General features: G+C 38.7%; 1 protein-coding gene across 3 annotated transcripts in view; it reads left to right on the top strand.

Moving 5' to 3' along the window:
- The window catches only part of RARB (retinoic acid receptor beta), a 311,193-nt gene that overhangs the window by 211,812 nt on the left and 80,483 nt on the right, over positions 1 to 18,898 (top strand). For all 3 annotated transcript variants that reach the window (XM_018570196.1, XM_018570211.1, XM_018570203.1), the window contains exon 3: positions 16,189 to 16,330. In XM_018570196.1, coding sequence (XP_018425698.1) covers positions 16,189 to 16,330 — 142 coding nt within the window. The remainder of the gene's footprint in view (positions 1 to 16,188; positions 16,331 to 18,898) is intronic.

Here is an 18,898-nt window from a genome sequence, read left to right as displayed (position 1 = left end):
CTATCTATCTATCTATCTATCTATCTATCATCAATGTCTACTGCTTTTCTTGCTAACAGGTCTTTTTCCGCTGATGTAGAAGGCCATGCCAGCGATATGGGCAGCTTAGTGGTTGGCACTGCTAACTTGCAGCATTGGGGTCCCCCGGTTCGAATCCCGGCCTGGACACTATGTGCATGGAGTTTGCACGGTCTCTCTGTCATTGTGTGGGTTTCCTCCGGGTGCTCTGGTTTCCTCCTCTTGACATTTGCTGTATTGGGAGTGGGGTGCTCTGGATGTCTGCTTATAATTATTATGAGAATAATTTAATTCCATGCCAGTTGAAAAGGAGGGTTGCAGACTGCTGGTATAGTCCACAGGAGAACTTTATTGAGGACACCATGATTACTATTACTATGATAATAAAGAGTAGATGCATAGTCCTATACAACCGGCCCTTTGAGGGTAACCATACTGCTGATGCGGCCCCCGATGAATTTGAGTTTGCCACCCCTGCTCTAGAAGAAACCCACCCGAACACAGCAACACCATACAATCCAATGCTGATAATATCTGTGGCAGCAGATTCTAGAAGAAAGAAACCCACCAAACACAGCAACACCATACAATCCAAAGCTGATAATATCTATGGCAGGAGACTCTAGAAGAAACCCACCCCAACACAGCAACATGCCCCCGATGAATTTGAGTTTGCCACCCCTGCTCTAGAAGAAACCCACCCGAACACAGCAACACCATACAATCCAATGCTGATAATATCTGTGGCAGCAGATTCTAGAAGAAAGAAACCCACCAAACACAGCAACACCATACAATCCAAAGCTGATAATATCTATGGCAGGAGACTCTAGAAGAAACCCACCCTAACACAGCGACACTATACAATCCAATGCTGATAATATCTGTGGTAGCAGATTCTAGAAGAAACACACCCAAACACAGCAACACCATACAATCCAATGCTGATAATATCTATGACAGCAGATTCTAGAAGAAAGAAACCCACCCAAACACAGCAACACCATACAATCCAAATGCTGGTAATATCTGTGGCAGGAGATTTCAGAAGAAACCCACCCAAACACAGCAACACCATACAATCCAAGGCTGATAATATCTGTGGTAGGAGATTCTAGAAGAAACCCACCCAAACACAGCAACACCATGCAATCCAAGGGTGATAATATCTGTGGTAGGAGATTCTAGAAGAAACCCACCTAAACACAGCAACACCATACAATCCAAGGCTGATAATATCTGTGGTAGGAGACTCTAGAAGAAACCCACCCGAACACAGCAATAGCATACAACTCCATGCCAACACAATCTATGGCAGGAGTCAACCCAGCACCCAAAAACTACAAGACAGGGATGCTAACCACTTAGCCACTGTGCTGCCTATAGAAGAGCTTAGACTATACAGGGAATGTGAATTGGGTTTGTGCACCTATGTGCCATCGTCTGTTGCAAGTTAATTATTTGACCTTTAGGCACAAATATTACATAATACTGATTATTTATAAGTGTTTGATCACTGATGCTGGTTTAACTTTGAAAGCCTGCTCCTGCCAGCAGCTGCAGAGAGGGTCCTGTTTTATGTACAGAAGTAGTAGTCTTATTTTAGAGATCTGACACGAGTCATACCTATGGCTCTGCAATCAGCAAAGCTCATGCTACCCACTGATTGAAGAGCTCTGGCTATAACTCAGTAAGGGGCATATCGGACCTCTGCAGAGAGACCACTGCATTGACCACTCCGCAGCTGCTGGGAAGGTACAGGCTTTTCTAGTCAGGCTGTGGCTGCTTTAGAAACAAAGCAAACTGTTAAACAAAGAACACATTTTGTTTTGATGCACCTGGAATGTATTTAGCTGACTTAAATGTAAGGTTCCATTTGGGCTTTAAATTTGATTTATTAAGACTCAGTATCCCACTGGAGACTCAGTATCCCACTGGAGACTCAGTATCCCACTGGAGCTCCCTGAGGATCACAGATGCTGATAGACATGCCATATTTTTACTTCTAGATTTTTGTCCAGGCCTGCCAGGTGCCTTCAGAAATGTTGGTAAGGACTTTTCAGTGAATGTCATGCAGTTGAAAAAGCCAAATCATATCCTTGCCTAGACCATAGTGTTGTTTTAAGTCACAGCTAAGCTCCACAGAGCACTTAGAATGTAAGTAAAAACATTCCATCCTAGCAAGGGAACTAGTTAGGTCCTAGTGACAATGCACATTTCATGAAGATCATCAGCTGATACAATGCCAACCATAGGAATAGAACAGTTGACACACTGGAATTAGACACCTGTAATAAGTCAATACACTTTGCACACTATACCTTTTTAATTCTTTACTGGAAGGTATTAACCTAAACAAAAGTACAATACACATTGACAATGGTATAATCTTTTTTAGGGTAAACAGTGGTATAGTAAATACAAATTTCAGCTCAACCACTGTGTTATCAGGGCTCTCAGATGAGCATTAGAGACAAATAATCAGTCAAAGAGACCATAGAGTGAAACAAAGCATTACATGTAACTGAATGTCATTCTTGCATGGGCAAGTTTATAAACGTGCAGATAAGTGATGCCTATGAAACCGGATCGTCCATGGCAGCAAGCCTAGTACATGTCATGTTGATGCAGAAAAATAATAAAATACCAGTTAAGTTTTCATAAGAATTGGCACAGAATGTTGTTCTTGTAAAGTTCAAATAAAATTGCCCTTATCTATAACTGTGCAGGTAGTAATATGGGCATGGGCCATATGATGACATTAACTTGAAGTGTTCATGTAGGCAATATTTGTGAACTGTCTTACCTGCCAAAATATTTTCAATTTTGTTCATTTAGTTTTCTAATCCAGACACACCCAACATAGCTGTCTCCTGACCAGTTACAACGCAATACAGCTGCTTTGTACTGTCTTGTCCAATCAGCAAACTCCATTTGTTAGACTCTCAGCACTTTAGAAATTGTGATTGGCTTTCGAGCTGTCTCTTCTTCATGTGCATCTGAGTACAGGGTGCTAGTACAAAGATGAACCGAGACAATGTTTAAAAATTAAATATGAATATTTGAATGCAAACATAACTGAATTGGACTTGCATTTTAAATGTAAGAAGAACTCTGGTTTAAACATCCACATATAACGTCCATGTTGTTAGCCTTTGCTGTATAATGCACAAAGCAGTTTTGCTGTTTATCCTGAACAGGCACAGATTTGTGTCTCGTGTGATTTTTTTTTCTACCACATATACAGTCAGTAATCCCTACCAGCTGGAGAATGTATAATTAATATCTGACTTTAAGGAGGAAAAGAATCCAGACATTAGATCAGAACATCAGATTAGAAGATTAGACTGTTTGCTATATGCTGTGCTTACTTACTGGTTTAAAAATGGCAAATTATTAGATTCCCTGTGATACATGTACCGTAGGGCAGAGTGGGCACTGCTCATGTCTTGACATCATTTTTTCAGTCATTGCTCACAGCTGTGCATAGTGCGAGTGTCATCCAATCAAAGTAAAGCTGATATAGTGGCTTGCTATGCAGTATGGGTACAAGAATTGCCTGTCTCTTCTAGTTACTTGCGTGTCACTCACGCAGCTGGGTGGATCTCGACAGTAATGTCGGGATCTGTCTCGGCTGCGGCAGTCTCAGTATACCGCAAGCTGTCATGGGAGGACGCTGGTATATGTCCTCCCGTGACCCTTAGGAGAACTATATTGAAAAACACTTACCCCATAGTTCTCCTTTAATAAACAAAAATCGAGCAAATAAGAGATGTTCATTGTTAGTGTTTACATACACATTTTAAAGTGTCACGGCATCATAATAAAAAAAAATCAGTACCTCTATGCAATATGCACATTTCCCTGTGTTTTATCCCTTTAGAGACCCTGCAAATACAGAAAAATACCCATTGATCTTCCAGAAATGTACTCTGCTCTTAATTTCATATTGTCGACTGCCAATGCACAGTATTTTTGGGGGACTAAATGGGTATCAGCTCTGCCCAATTTTTCATTTTTTTTGCTGAACTGTTGGATCACTCCTACTGTCCTAATCTCTACAACATGGGGACAATTTGTTTTGTAGTCCAAAATAAGAACCATAAGGGCTAATTACACTCCTTGAAATAACACAGTAACTGTGCATAGAATACAGGACATCTTATTGAATTGATAATATGATGGACAGGTATGTCATTGCACTTATCGAACAGATATAACAAAATTCTTGGCATATTTACCACACCAAAATGGAGCAAATGAGATAAGTCCATTGTTAGGTTTTACCTACTCTTTAATCATACATGCATGCAAGTGTTGCTTTGTCAGTGCTTCCTTTTTATAGCATTGCTCAGCTGTACATTCCCCTGACTGTATGCATGTAAACAAGTATAATTACTGAAGAGGGTTTTTTAAGTGTAGTTAAAATCTGTTGCGTTGGGTGTAAAACAAATAAATAAATAAATAATCCTGAAATTGCTCTATAGGTGGATATTGACTGAAACAAAACCTACTGTATAGTGGTTTTAAGATTTTTGGGACAATTTTATTTTATTTTTGTTTTATGTTTTCAAACTGCTGTTTTATAATTGTATAACGGAACATTTAACAGATGACAAAGGATTCCCAGAGTACTGTAGGTTATATTAAGAGACAGCATAGTAGTATCTACCTGTCCTGTTTGACTTTGTCTGACTAAAATGTTGACTAAGTTATGTGTTTTGGTATGGAATATAATGAATTAAGAAAATAAATATATAAGGCCAAACTATCCATTCTCTTTAAGTGATTGTAGAGGGAATAGATGCAACATTTTGCCAGATGATATTGTCAGTCTAGGTTTTGTTCTGTAGGGAATAAATATTAAACAATCACTCTCATGTTTTGCTGTGTTCTGTTACAAGGGGGTATTTAACTTTAACCATTATCCATGTGATTGCATAAGTCCTCCTTTCCTTGTATGTGGCTTAATGTTGATCAGGTTGCAGGTGACTTTCGCAAGGCATGTTGACTTAAATTGGGATAGAAGCTAGGATAAACCATGTTATTGTCCCTATAAGAAGCGACCTCTGTTTGAAGACAATACTGCCATTGTCTGGTCATTAGCATGTCTGCAGGTGGTTTGCGAAGTCTTACAGCTAGTGTAACTTTATATCTTTTACTACTTGGTAACATAATTCTTGTCACAATGACAACTGTTACATTTACCTTTATGTTTTTTCTCATTCCAATGTTTCTTTCCTAAAACATCTGTTGTAAGGTTTCGGATTATATTGATGCTATAAAATCATACATTGATACCCTCTCTGATGCTGCTTATAAAGTAGCATATGGACAGGTTGAAGTTTCTCGGCATAGACCCTTGTCCAGAAGGACAACCTGTGTGCAACACTTAGACATTTGCTTTAAAAATCAGATCTGCATATAAGAAACTATAAGGAAAGATTTTCAGAGTTTTATCATTCCTAAAAACGTACAGCAAACAGCTAAATACCCTTGTGAGGTATGCATATGTGAACTGGATTTCTTATTTTATCCATGCTCATTCAGTTTTACAGCTTCTGGTGTCACTTACTTGCTCACTGGACAATGAAGTGGCAGCTTTATGACCAATAAGCAAGGCTGCAGGGGGAGAGATGACACATAAACCAGCATATTGTTATGGTAGATCACCTGCACTCCATACAGCATTGCAACCTTGAAGTAGTTATCAGTGGTGCTCGCAGTGATGACCAGGATGGCGCTGTGTTATCTCAGAGTGTTGAATAGGAAATCACCAGCATTCAACGGAATCAGAGTGGGAATTCTGATTCCTTTTATTAAAATCATGTTGGGGGGTCCCTTCTTCAGGAAAAATGTTTTCAAAAGTGTTTTCGATATATAGTAAAAAATAAAAAAAAACTCCAGTGGTGATTAAACACCACCAAAAGAAAGCTCTATGTGTCCCCAAAAAATTATATAAAATTAATTTCAGTACACAGTTGCATGACTTAATAAATGTCAGTCAAAGTACTGCGGCGCTGTATACTGAAAAATGGCCTGGATAGGAATGGGGTGTGAACACTCCGGTCTTCAAGTGGTTAAGCAAGAACCCTTGGCCGATACAGGCATGCCAGTTTATGCACTGATTAAGTTATCATTTCATCACTGCCTCTATTTGATGTCAAAAATCAAATCTTACAAATAATTGATCCTGTAACAATGTGAGTAATGCTTACCTAATTTTCATGTCAGAACCTGCAGTCAATAATATGGGGTTTCCATCTGCTGGACTGCAGTAAATCCCATGAACACTGTGAGGTGAGGGCTGTTGCTAACAAAAATAATAATCACTGCAACACTGTATTGCATCACAACATCACGCAAAATACTGCTTGGCCCAAAACGTTGGCGTGTAGGATCCATGTAGCGTGATTTTAATAAAAGGAACAAGAATGTGCACTGTGTGCATTCTGTGAGTGCTGGTGATTTCCTATTCAACACCTAACCATTTTTCCTGGTTTAGCCTTGCAGGCTTATCAATTTCCTGGCTAAAGTCGCATATACACACTTCTATTTTCTTCGCTCAACCTACTGGCTGAACAAAGAAAATAAAATGGATTCCTTTGTTAACACTTATGAGCATTGATTGAGAAATCTCCTGTTGTTTACATTGTTCTATGTAAATGGCCTGGCCAGGAAGGGGGTCTAAACACCTGGTCTTGAAGTGGTTAAAGACATTAAAAATACAAAACACAAAAACATACATGCATATTGGTGCTCAGCCTAAACTTGGTAAGCATAAACCTTGTATACTCATATACTCATATACAGAGATGATGACAATTTATGACCAGTGAGTCCTTAGTGGGAACGGTTACTGTTGTAGAAAATCTCCTACACGGTTTGCCACAGCCGTATCTTCATCAGGAGGAACATATGATGTGGATGATTGTAACCATATATGAATATAGCAGCAGCTATTCTCCCATTGGAGTGCGCAAAATAGGACTGCAGAGGCTTCAATAGTCATGACCTTGGTTTCCCTATAGGGTGCCGCAGGAGAAAACCGAGCAACAAAGGAGGGGACTGCAATGGAGATGATGCCTGTTGATTCAAATAGCATAGCATATGTGTTGAGGCTTTCCAAGATGAGCAGCAAATGTACATTGCACATTTGTAATGTCTTTAATAAAATATGAGATTTTTATTGATTATAGGACCTTCACAATATCAGTGAAGGTCCTATAATTGCCTAGAAAGCCCTCCATGACTTCCAGCCCTTAGCCTTTTGGCTTTGGTAGTGTCTCTTTTGTCTACATATTGCTTTATGGGTGTGGCTGTAGGACCTTCCCCTCTTGAACATAATCTTATTACTAATCAGACAAGTGAAGGGAAATCTCCTCAGTGGAACACAAATGGCAAAAATGGCTAATATAACCCTGCAACCTCTATAACCTCTACTCTATCTAAAAATACTCTACTTTAAGATTAAGACAGTACAAGCACAACCCTATAAGTTGGGGAGCATTGCCTGTCTCCAGATAAGGATCTGCTGAATGTAAATAACTCATTGGTGGTGTAATGTAGTATTTATTGGAAAAATAAAGCACTAGATGTCATGCATCATCTTCATTAGGACTGATCAAAAAATCTACAATCTGTGAGAGTAAACCGGATAAACTTTAACCTGCCTGAGAGAAAGAAGCATCTTATGGCAGCATTTCTGTATACTTGGACAAAACTGGCAGATTTCTTCTGTTTATAGGGTTGAACCTTTTTTCTCCTTCTTTGTCTTCATACTATCCACTTGACAGATTTCAACTGTCCCTATGGACCTATGAGCAGCCAGTCCAGGATTATCTGGCCTTATCACTCACCTGGAATCATAAGTCCTGCCCCAGTGTTGCTTGTCCTACAAGCTTTTCTGTTTGTGTATTGATCAAAAAACTAACTAATCAGAATTACAAATATTTTAATAGATTAAACAGTTCCCATATATGTATTTCAATTCTGTATTTGTTTGCCTGGCATGCTGCTATGTTGGCAGGACTAGTGTAAAGAGGTGCCTCTTTATAGACTCATGTTCAGTGACACCATTGCTTTTAGACATGCTATTGTAAAGGTAAGTGCAGATTGTTATACCCATGGAATTCAGAACTCAGCAGCTGCCAATCTTATTGTCCATGAATATGCTTGACCGCGTGGACTGTGCATGAGGAGATGGGCTGATGTTATGACATGCACTCAATTTGCTTCTTCGTTTTACTGCAGAGATCTGAAAACATCAGCACTACATGGAAATCAGCTTCAGAAAAGCTGCAATGCTTTTTACATACTAACCATGACTGTATTACAGTTGTATTTTTTATTAAGCTTCAGTATTTTAACCTTCTTCTGACAGACCTTAAGGCCAAAACTAAAGCCAAATATATTTCAGTCTCGTTTTACAGTGTCATAATTTGTCTTTGTGAAGCTCTAATTAACATGGATATTCACTGTGTTCATTAGTCTTGTTTTATCTGAGGTAGTGCCTGACAAAAAGACAGTGTAGTGATCTTAAAAAATATTTGCAATGGTTATGAAAGTGTATGTCTAATTAATTTGCTAACAGTTGACATTAATTAGCTAATATGTCATTGCAGTGACTTATGGAGGGGAATAGAAGCAGTACTTTGCATAGTTCATGCTTGAATTCACAGTTTTCAAGGAAGATAAAACATGCATTACACAGTGGGAGTGGAAGGCAATGTGGCTTGTTAGTTGTAAGAAGTAGAGGCTGTGGTCTGATTGGAAAACATTTCCCATTTTGTAGCACTGAGAATGGCAGAAGCAAATTAGAGTTGCATTGCTGGGCTAGGACCCCAGACTCTTGGGTGACAAATGAGCTTATTTAATTACACAAGGCAAAGAGAAATGGTCTGACCATAGTACCAATCAGAAACCCACTTTTAGCATGGAAAGCCAAGGCAGTCTGCCCTTGGAAAGTGAAAACTCCCTTGCAACGTGAACAGCCTGTTTGACGTTACTAAATCTACCCCTCTAGATGAAGCCCCATCTACTAATCCCTTTTGCTTGTGACTTGTTACCAGTAGGTGGATGTGCTCTTGTTCAATTGTAGTAAAGGTTTTGGGTTTAGTGGATAGGGTACTAAGAGTTCCATGACCAGCATAAGTAGTTTCAGAGGTCTTTGTTGACTTTAAATATCTTTACAAATGTTGCAGGGTTCAACATTTGATACGGTTCATATGCTCAGCAGTACTAAGCAGTATCAGCAATGTTGTTGTCTAAATCCAGTTTGTGCCATGTACAAATGATAGCTGTAGGTTTAAAACACATTAACGTTTTTAGTATATAAAATTACTTACTGTGTATATTTATATATATATATACAGGTGAAACTCGAATAATTAGAATATCGTGCAAAGTTCATTTATTTCACTAATGCAACTTAAAAGGTGAAACTAATATATGAGATAGACTCATTACATGCAAAGCAAGATAATTCAAGGCGTGATTTGTTATAATTGTGATGATTATGGCTTACAGCTCATGAAAACCCCAAGAACCCCAAATCCACAACCTCAAATAAGTAGATTATTACATGCAATCAATAAAACAAGGATTGTACATAGAACAATATCGGACCTCTGAAAAGTATAAGCATGCATATGTACTCAGTACTTGGTTTGGGCCCCTTTTGCAGCACTTACTGCAATTACTTTTGCACGATATTCTAATTATTCGAGTTTCACCTGTATATATTTAACAGGACCTCCAATAATAATCGCCTATAAAGGTTATAAGCACCCCTGGGGAAACCAAAAAAGGTGTGATCCTTGTCTAATCATCTTAGGTGGTGCTGAAATTGGTCCAGGATTAGGCCGTGCGTGCCTTGTTGGCATGGTTATCATACAACCTTGTATTGAGATAGTTGATGTAATTGCCCATTGAACTAGGAATAACCACTAAGGTGATCACTTATAAAAGTACTGCCCAGCGTATAGCCAGACGGATGGTGTTCACATGGCACTAGCGACCCTAGACGGGGCTGTATAGGAAATTCCTATACTTGGCAACAGGGGTGCCCATTAGGCATCTCAAAGCTGATGCTGGTAGATCACGAAGGTGAAGTGTGGCCCCTTTATTACAATTTGGTATATTTATTTAGCTGTGGACACATGATTACCTATTAGCCTGAGTCTGCTGAGCCAAGCTCCTTGACACCTTTCTGGTATGTATTACATCAAAGAATATTAGTTTACACAGCCTGTTGCACTGCACTGTTTGCAAAAAGGTGAGCCAGGAGAGAGAGCGGGGAGAGACAGCCAGGGGAGAGAGCAAGGAGAGAAAGCCAAGAGAGCGAAGAGAGACAGCTAGGAGAGAAAACAAGGAATTTAAACAAGGAATTTAAGCTGGGCACAACTTTTATAAATTAACCTCTAAGTGCTTATGAAGGTTTTAAAGTAGACATTCAGCAATCTTCCGGAATCCTGGGAAAACTAAGCATCCCACATTTTACAAGAACTTACTCCTGCAAAGTGCAGGAGCTTTTCCAAGATCCTTTGGGAATTCTAAGTGAAATCCCCCTCATCTAGATAAAGCGACCAGAAGCCAAGGCAATTTTTTTTTTTTTACCTATCATTTTAAGAAGGTTTGGTGGAGAGCTACAGTATATGAGTTAGTTGCTGTACAATGCAAGGTCATGGTGTAGGTAGTAGTTACATTTAACTAGGCTTGTTCTTCAATGTTAAAGATGTTGTACTACTCTTTCAAGTTGCTTCCTCAGTTCAAATGAGTTAATTAGACCTGAGGAAGCCACTTGGCTCAGTCGTGAAATGTCTAGTTAAATGTGACTTACTACTGCTGGCTATGCTAAGTGCTTGAATTTTAGAAAGCAACCAGAGAATTGAAAGCAAAGTCAGACAATTCTAGAAAAACGGTATGCAGGTAATTTTCCAGTGAACCTCAAACTCATAATCCCAATGGGCACTGCTAGCCACTGCACTACCCATAAATTAAGTTACCCTTGGATGTGTTAATTGCAAAAAATGTACACAGAATTACCTTTCAAGCTTTAAAAAGCACATGTTTTAATGTAAAGTGTATTTCCAGGAAGGAATGAAATGTTACGGTTAATCTAAGTTTACCTGAAAGAAAAAAAACATACCTTTAAGAAGGTAGCTGAGCACTTTGTGATTTCTTGCTGCATAATAATAGTCCAAAGAATAAAGAGGCAATACACTGAGTAAAGTAGAGGCAAGAAAACCCACTGTGGACTTCATCCGTACTGTGATATACACAGACAATGCAAGACAGACCACTCTAGGGAGCACACAATAAAGCCGGGAGGCCAATTTGCTCCTTAGCTGTGAAGAATTATGAAATGCATTGGATTATATTTTATAATGACTTACAGCTCTTTTTGGCAGTGAAGCTTATTGATACTTACTGTGAAATATTTAGCAGAGCTAAGTACCATTATATTTAGCAGGTGGTTTTACAGTTATCAACAAATGTGTACTTTTCAGCAGATATTCTCTAAATTATACTCTCCTTACTGCCCATCAGGGACGCCTCCAGAAAATAAACCAACATCGGTACCTTTTGGTGGCTATTTTTCACGGCAAAGAAGCAGCGTTTGTAGCAAAATAAAGATAAGTAGCTATAGATATTACCAGTACTTACCATTTGCTAATGGCTTATTCTGATTATTGTCTGTGCATGGGAAATACGGAAAAATCTAAATAGTGTATACTTTAAAACATGCTTTAGACTTAAGAATAATAGAACGAGTTGCACAGTTAGACGGAATATGCATTTATTATGCTTTGCCGTAGATGTACTGTAGGCCATTTGTCATCAGGCTTAATGGGTTTGGGAGTTTAAAAGTGTTCACAAAAAAGTTCCTCTAACTGATTGCCATTCTACTGTTTTTTGCGGTTTATTTTTATTTTTCCATGTAAATTTTTATTGAAAAAGAATAGGTAATGCAAAAGACATAGAGCTTGATGAAATAGGCAAATAGTAGTACATAGCACAGAGAAAACCAAATCATCATGCTAAGAAAAAATACGGTGGAGTAACATATAGCTCAACCAGGACGAAGTGTAAAACAAAAGCCCAAGTATTACTAGACTCCGGATCAAAATACCAACGTAACAGTCCAAAGCATCACATTAGTACCATGAGATAGTAGGTGTTTCAGCGGAGGGTGATGGCCTACTGCACAGTGGTCATGAATTGTTGCCATTTACCACTGGGTGGTATAAGGAGAAAAAGAAGAAGGAAAGAAGAGAGAAAAGAGGGGTAAGGGTAGAGAAGAAGTCCTAGGATGCAGCCGAGGAGAGGGGGAGTATGGGGGGACTCTAAAATGGGAGAGTCAAATGGAGAGCAAGCAGAGATCAAATCGAGGATTTTTGTGGTTAATGTAAATCAGATGTCTGACTATTTGATATAACTGACAGAACTCCTTGTGCCATTTAAAACAATTATTCCTAAAGACAGATTTCTTTAATTGTGGAATTTTCCATCATTTAGGGAAATCATTTCAGGAAAATGATTTCAGGAAAAAATGCTAAATTTAGTGTTTGTTGCTGGATATTGCATATGATAGCACAATGTCATTAAAACAGAATCTTAACATTCAGTGGCTATTCTCAAAAAAATAAACTGAGCTCCTATTTGTACTGATATAGATGGTGGGGAAACCGTATGGAGTGCAATTGTAGCAAAGTCACTTCTCCATCACACTCAAAGCTGCCATCCCCATCAGTCCAGCATTGCTTTATTACATGTCAGTGAAAAACAGGTAAACACTCCTCCACTTTTCTCTCTGATGTATTTTGCCCCTTCCAGGGGTTTAATGTAGTATTATACTCTCATTGTTTTTTAAAATTATGAATCTAGATCAAGCAAATATAAATTGCTCAGCAGAGTATTTCTTTAAATTTTTGCAAAAGCACTTACAGTCCTCATGTTTTCAAACAGATGGCTCCAACTTTCTCAGCTCAGCTTCCCTGAACTCCCTGTTGAGTACAAGATTAAATTAGACAGAGCTGTCTCTAGCAGAGGTCCATCTACTGGCTTGGAAGAGGGGGAAAGGAGGAGTGGGTAGTGGGGTGCAGGGGAGTGATCTGCCTTGCTCTGCTGTGCCTGTGTGTTTGCCACACAAGGGTGCCACACAAGGGTGGCTCCATAAGACACTGTAAGGGAAAAGAGCCACACTCAAACAGGATATCAGGGCCAGCTGATTCTGCAGGAAACTAACACTTTTAAACATCAAGAAGTAGCATCTATTGTAAGTGATTTTATCATTATTTGAAAAAAACGTAAAAGCCTTTTGACTTTTTAATATTACTTTACTCATAATGTCCTGCTACAAGGTGTTTGATCATGGAAAAGTCCATCCAGGAACTGATTTAATACCAATTATGTCATGTTATCTCATGAGTATAAATACTGTAGTGGTGGGAAAACTGAAGCCATATTCTAGTTTGCAATGGTCTTTATAGCTGGTAATGCACAAATAGCTGTCCCTGCTTTGGAACCAAATGCCTACACCATCTTTCCCCCATAACTGTCCCTCTTTTAGGTCTGATGTAAAGCTCTGTGTAAATAAATGTATTATTTAACTACTAGAAGTTATTATGCTCCTCATTTACAACCCCTGAATAAAAGTTAATATTGAACAGTTGTGAGAAAGTGATTGTATTTTTGTTGTAGTACCTGTTTTGCTGATGTTGACAATTGTCTCTATCTGTTAATGTGTGAAAATGGTCTTTGGCCCATGAATTCTGTATGGTCTGTATGACTGGGGGTTTGGAAGGGGTTTGTCTTTTGCTTATAACAAAATATCCCTGTGTTTCCTCTTCAAATGTTAGGAGGTTTGCAAGGTAGACACAACTGATTTCTGATTGAAATGCAATAACTATTATATAAACATGGTTATTCCACTGAAAACAAAGATATGACACTCTGAGACACAGTGATAGCTTCACACTCTGAGGCACAGTTTAAACACTATGAATGCAAGGCGAAGCTGAGCTGTGTTAAGTTGTTAAGAACGTAAGCCGATAAGACAGCCAGTGTTCTACCTGTTCTTGTCAGGGCTTCCAGAACAAATGAATGACCTTACTCATCCCTTATCACAGGATAAGATATAAAGTAGAATAGGGATTTTTGTCAAAGCAGAGCTGAGGGTCCCCGTACAACTTACCAAAACACTCCAATATTCTTCAGAGAACAATAAAGGATGTTAATTTATTATCAGGTCAAAATAATTTTCTCCCTTTAACCCTTGCTTTTCTCAGCCGAGCCTGCTTTTATGTTCAGATTTGGAATCAAACACTATTTAGTACTGTGTGTATTTATGATATGTGAATTTCCAATTTATTCAGATTTTATGGAATTTGCAGTTAATGCTTGTGTGTATCCCGAAGAACTTTAATCAATTATTTATGCACTCAAGGTTAATAAAGATGGGCACTGGAGCTACAAAATTGTATCCAGGTGCAAGTAAATGATGATACCTTTTGGGCAGGCTTCACCATATTGTTACTGATTATTTAATGAATTATCTTGTAAGACCTATTGAGAAAAGGCAGCACATGCACAGTACAACAATGATTGCTGGTTTAGTGGAGGATGAAGGAGCTGTATGACCAGGCACTTGGACAAGGTTGCCTACTAATCTGAAGCTGGTGGACCCTGTCATACTGTGTACGTGTGGGCCTTTCTGCATAGGCAGGTTGGAAAATGGAAGACCCAATGTAGGCCATGACACTTGGATGTGGTTGCCTGCTAATTTAAGGTCTATAACGGTCTGTAGAGGTCTATAGATCTTGTATAGAGTGTGAGGGTGCAGATTGAGTCACGTAATAAACAAGCAGAGTGGGGGTAAAATCAGCAAAAACACAAAAATGATGAACACGTTTTAACACCGCATAAAACAAGAGGGATTTAATTAGAGCTTTGCTTTATGTAAATATCCAAAATACAGTATATATCAAATGTTTTAAACCTCTGGAATAAGCAAAACTTGTTGTGCTTTTTGTATTTCTTCCAGATCTGTGCAGTAATCAAGTGTGAAATATTCCCTTTGTACAGAGGTTACTTGTAATAAAGACCAGTCACTGCTGCTCTCTCTCCATGTGTAGCGTGTTTGTTTTGTTTTGCTTGGTCTTCTTATCTGCCCCTCCTGTAGTTGTCTACAGGCAGACCGTAGTGGGTGGAGTCTGATGGTCCCCCCATAGTTTTTCTCTCTATGCATAGGCTATTTACAGCAAAGTGATAATGTCACTTATGTTTTTACAAGATAATAAATTGGTTTGCAAAGACATTTGGTGTACACAAAGTGAATTTATATATTTTGTGGCTAATGAGGAATATAAGGAATACATGAAAGTTTTTGTGCCTGGAGTTCAGCTATATTATTATTATTATACAGGATTTATATAGCGCCAACAGTTTGCGCAGCGAAGCTATAAACAAACATCAAAATTACTGAATACCTGTATGTGGTTATTCATTGATTTTGACATTTGGTTTTGGTACATACAGTCGTTTTTATATTTAGTGCAAAGCTCTAAATAACTCCCTCTTGTTTAGGGGGTGTTAGAGCCTATTTTATATGTGTTTTTATGCTTTTCCTTGAATTCCATATTGTGCAGGGGCAATCATCTTGTGCTCACATCTTCCATGCCAACCATGGATATGATTAGGCCACAAGGGTCATGTATGCCATACTTTCATTATCTGGTATTTAGAAAGCATCCATATGTTATACACCACAGTATTACTCTGTGTTAGTGATATGCAGGAAGTAATTATTTTGTATTTTAAGTAATACTACAATTCCTACAATTTCCCCAACAGGTTAAACTTTACATAAACTTCCTTCCATCTGGCCATCAGGAGGTATCATATAGTTTCTGTGCAGATACTTAGACCCTGTATCAGTTTCCTCGCTGCACATCATAATCTGTTCAATATACTTCAGTGTTAAATTAAGCAGCTCGCTCTAAGCAGCAAGGAAAACGATACAAAGGCTTTAATTTTTCATATGGGTTTTAAAGGGTCACATTATCCAGCATATCCATTTAATGACGTTTAATTAGCTAAATAGGGCAATCTGTGGATAGTATACTAAATGGGTGTTTCATGTGACTCTTTCTGCCTGTCTCACTCCAGGGCTTCTTCCGGAGGAGTATTCAGAAGAACATGGTTTACACGTGTCACAGAGAAAAGAACTGTGTTATCAATAAAGTGACACGCAATCGCTGCCAGTACTGCAGACTACAGAGGTGCTTTGAAGTGGGAATGTCCAAAGAATGTAAGTTGACTGCTCGGTATTCTTGATTTTATCAGTAACAAGGGCAAAATTATGTTGCATTTATTAAATGATTCGGTTGAGGTCTGGCCTTTTCACCCTGGTGACATTCCAACATATTCCACCTTCAACAGTAATGTTTTTGTTATACCTCCCAAATTAACACGAAAAAGATTTATTAGCACCCTCTTACACACTCGCTTGCGCTTGCTCATTTTAAAATCAGCTCTTTAAAACTGAACTCCAGGCAAGCATCCTTATATTTAGCTGAAATAAAATATATATGATCATTTTTGCCTTTGGAAGAATTTGTACTTCATTTCAGCCATGCACATCTACCATAGAACACTGCCAGAACCCAGCTTTTGTGTAACCTCCTTGTAGACTATCCTGCAATGGACATGCCCCAGCCTGTGACTAGACAATTATGAAACACATTGATGAGATTATAACTCTACTCTCTTCCCCTGTCAGGAAGCTTCCAGTGTTAGATGGCCAACCTGTTTGGTTCCCAGTGCTGGCCCTGCATCACCTATTCTGAGCAATTGCTGGAGACTAATGTCAAAAAGCTTTGGACCCTTTTGCCACCTATAAAAAATAAATTTGATAATTTTAAGGAATTGATAACTAGTGGTATTTTTACATCTGCTTCAAGTTTAGCAATACATTCTACCTTAATACAAACAAACTACTTAATTCAGCCCATAATGGACTGAAAGAACACTTAGTTGGTGCCTTCTAAGGTTGCTGAGATATGTCACTATAAGCACATTTGGGAGGTATGGAACATTAAATATGATTTTTGTTTTTAAATATTCCAGAACATGAACACATACTTAATATATCACCATCAGAAAGTCTTTTTAGTACGCTGTTGGGGTCATTTATGTCCACTAAATGTGATTTCTGTCCTGTGGTTGCAGCCTTGGCTATCAAATACTTGACTGATTAGCTAATTTATTCCTAACTATCGCTATAGCAGTTGAGAGTCAGCATTTGGTGATCTTCTGTGTTTAAATCTGTGATTCTTACACATACATCACTTTAATAAATTCCATTTGTTGTTTATAAGTGTGTATTATTTTAGTGGTGCATGACGCTGCTTTGTTCTTTGCAATACTATTCTAGGCTCAGAATTAAAAATGTCTTATTGGATGTGCATGCCTCTGTCTAAGTGTATTTCTATTTATCCAGTCCCAAGCATGCAGCACGTGTTTCCCTATGAGCCTAAATGAGCCTTTTTTTCTCCATAATTATGGTGCTATGGTAAACGCAGATATTTACATTTTTGCCAATTTGCTGATGACTTGTAACTTCTAAAATAAATTATAGGAGTGCCATGATGAACCATTTAATATTTCACTATAGATTCGGTGGTTGCAGTAATTTAAATAGTGTTTCTGAGTGCAAGAGCTTACGTTTGTTATTAAAAGGTTAGTGCACCTTTCCAATAAAATTGCCCATGCATTCAAGCTTCCCCAATTCATTAAAAACGCTGCTCAGCTTTGGCCAAAGAAGCTTCTTTTCAATGTCATACCTATAGCCTGTGCGTGGCCTCTCCCAAGCCTGTCTGAAAAACCTTTAGTGGAAGAAACCCTCCCTATCTTGCCTAGATGTCAGGACAGGCCAACGTTGAACGTGCACCTCTCGTGCCACAGGAACAAGCTATCAGCCTCGTTCATAACCTTTGCATGCGCAATGTACTTCCTCTCACTCTATGCGCAGCAACAGAGTGAAAGCGAGTGCACTGCACATGAGAGGGTTTTGAAAACAGCAAAGGGCACGTTCCTGGGGTGTGGGTGTCCAATGGTCCCCGGTCCTGACATCTAGGCAACACGGGAGGGTCCCTCATACTAGCGGATTTTTATACAGACTTGGAAGATGCCACACATGGCCTACAGGCATGTGATTGAAAAAAAAAAAAGCTTATTTGCCCAGAAGGAGCAGTGTTTTTATGGTATTCCAGATGCTTGAATGCATAGGCAATTTCATTGGATTTATAAGGTGAACTAACACTTTAATATGCAGCATTAAGGAAATCTAAACCTAATCACAATTATCTAACATGATATGTTTTAACATGTTAATATAATTTCAAATGTTTTCAGGCCTTTCATATTTGCAGCTTTCATTACAATATAGCTGTTGATCATGCCATCACGGTCCTTATTTAGGTCCAACTGAGGTGACATCAAACCCTCCCCAGTTGTGCTATTGAGTTGTTACCCAGTCACACACACCCCTACCAACACACATGGTGAAAACGTGTTGGACTGTAGTCACTATGAAGATGGCCATAAACCTTACAATTAACATTCAATTTATTTTGTCCCGTCATCGCACCCTCGTTCAATTTCCGCTCAAATAGCCCATCATGTACAGGCCAATGTAGATTTCGATAATCGCTCATCAGAAATACTAACTGGCCGAATTTCGTTGATCGACAAAGCAGAGTTTTGTTTGTGCATGTGCACTGTTGATGTTGCTGTTTGTAACAGTTGTGCCATATTCTACGGATGGGAGCAAGCAAGGCCTTTACCCTAAATATATTGTATATATTGTGCTATGTAT

The sequence above is a fragment of the Nanorana parkeri genome, unplaced genomic scaffold (genome assembly GCF_000935625.1).
Source record: "Nanorana parkeri isolate BGI_ZX_2015 unplaced genomic scaffold, ASM93562v1 scaffold37, whole genome shotgun sequence".
In the NCBI taxonomy this organism is placed as follows: Eukaryota; Metazoa; Chordata; class Amphibia; order Anura; family Dicroglossidae; genus Nanorana; species Nanorana parkeri.
Note: the sequence above shows the minus strand (reverse complement) of the source record. Positions and strands in the feature narration are given on the sequence as shown.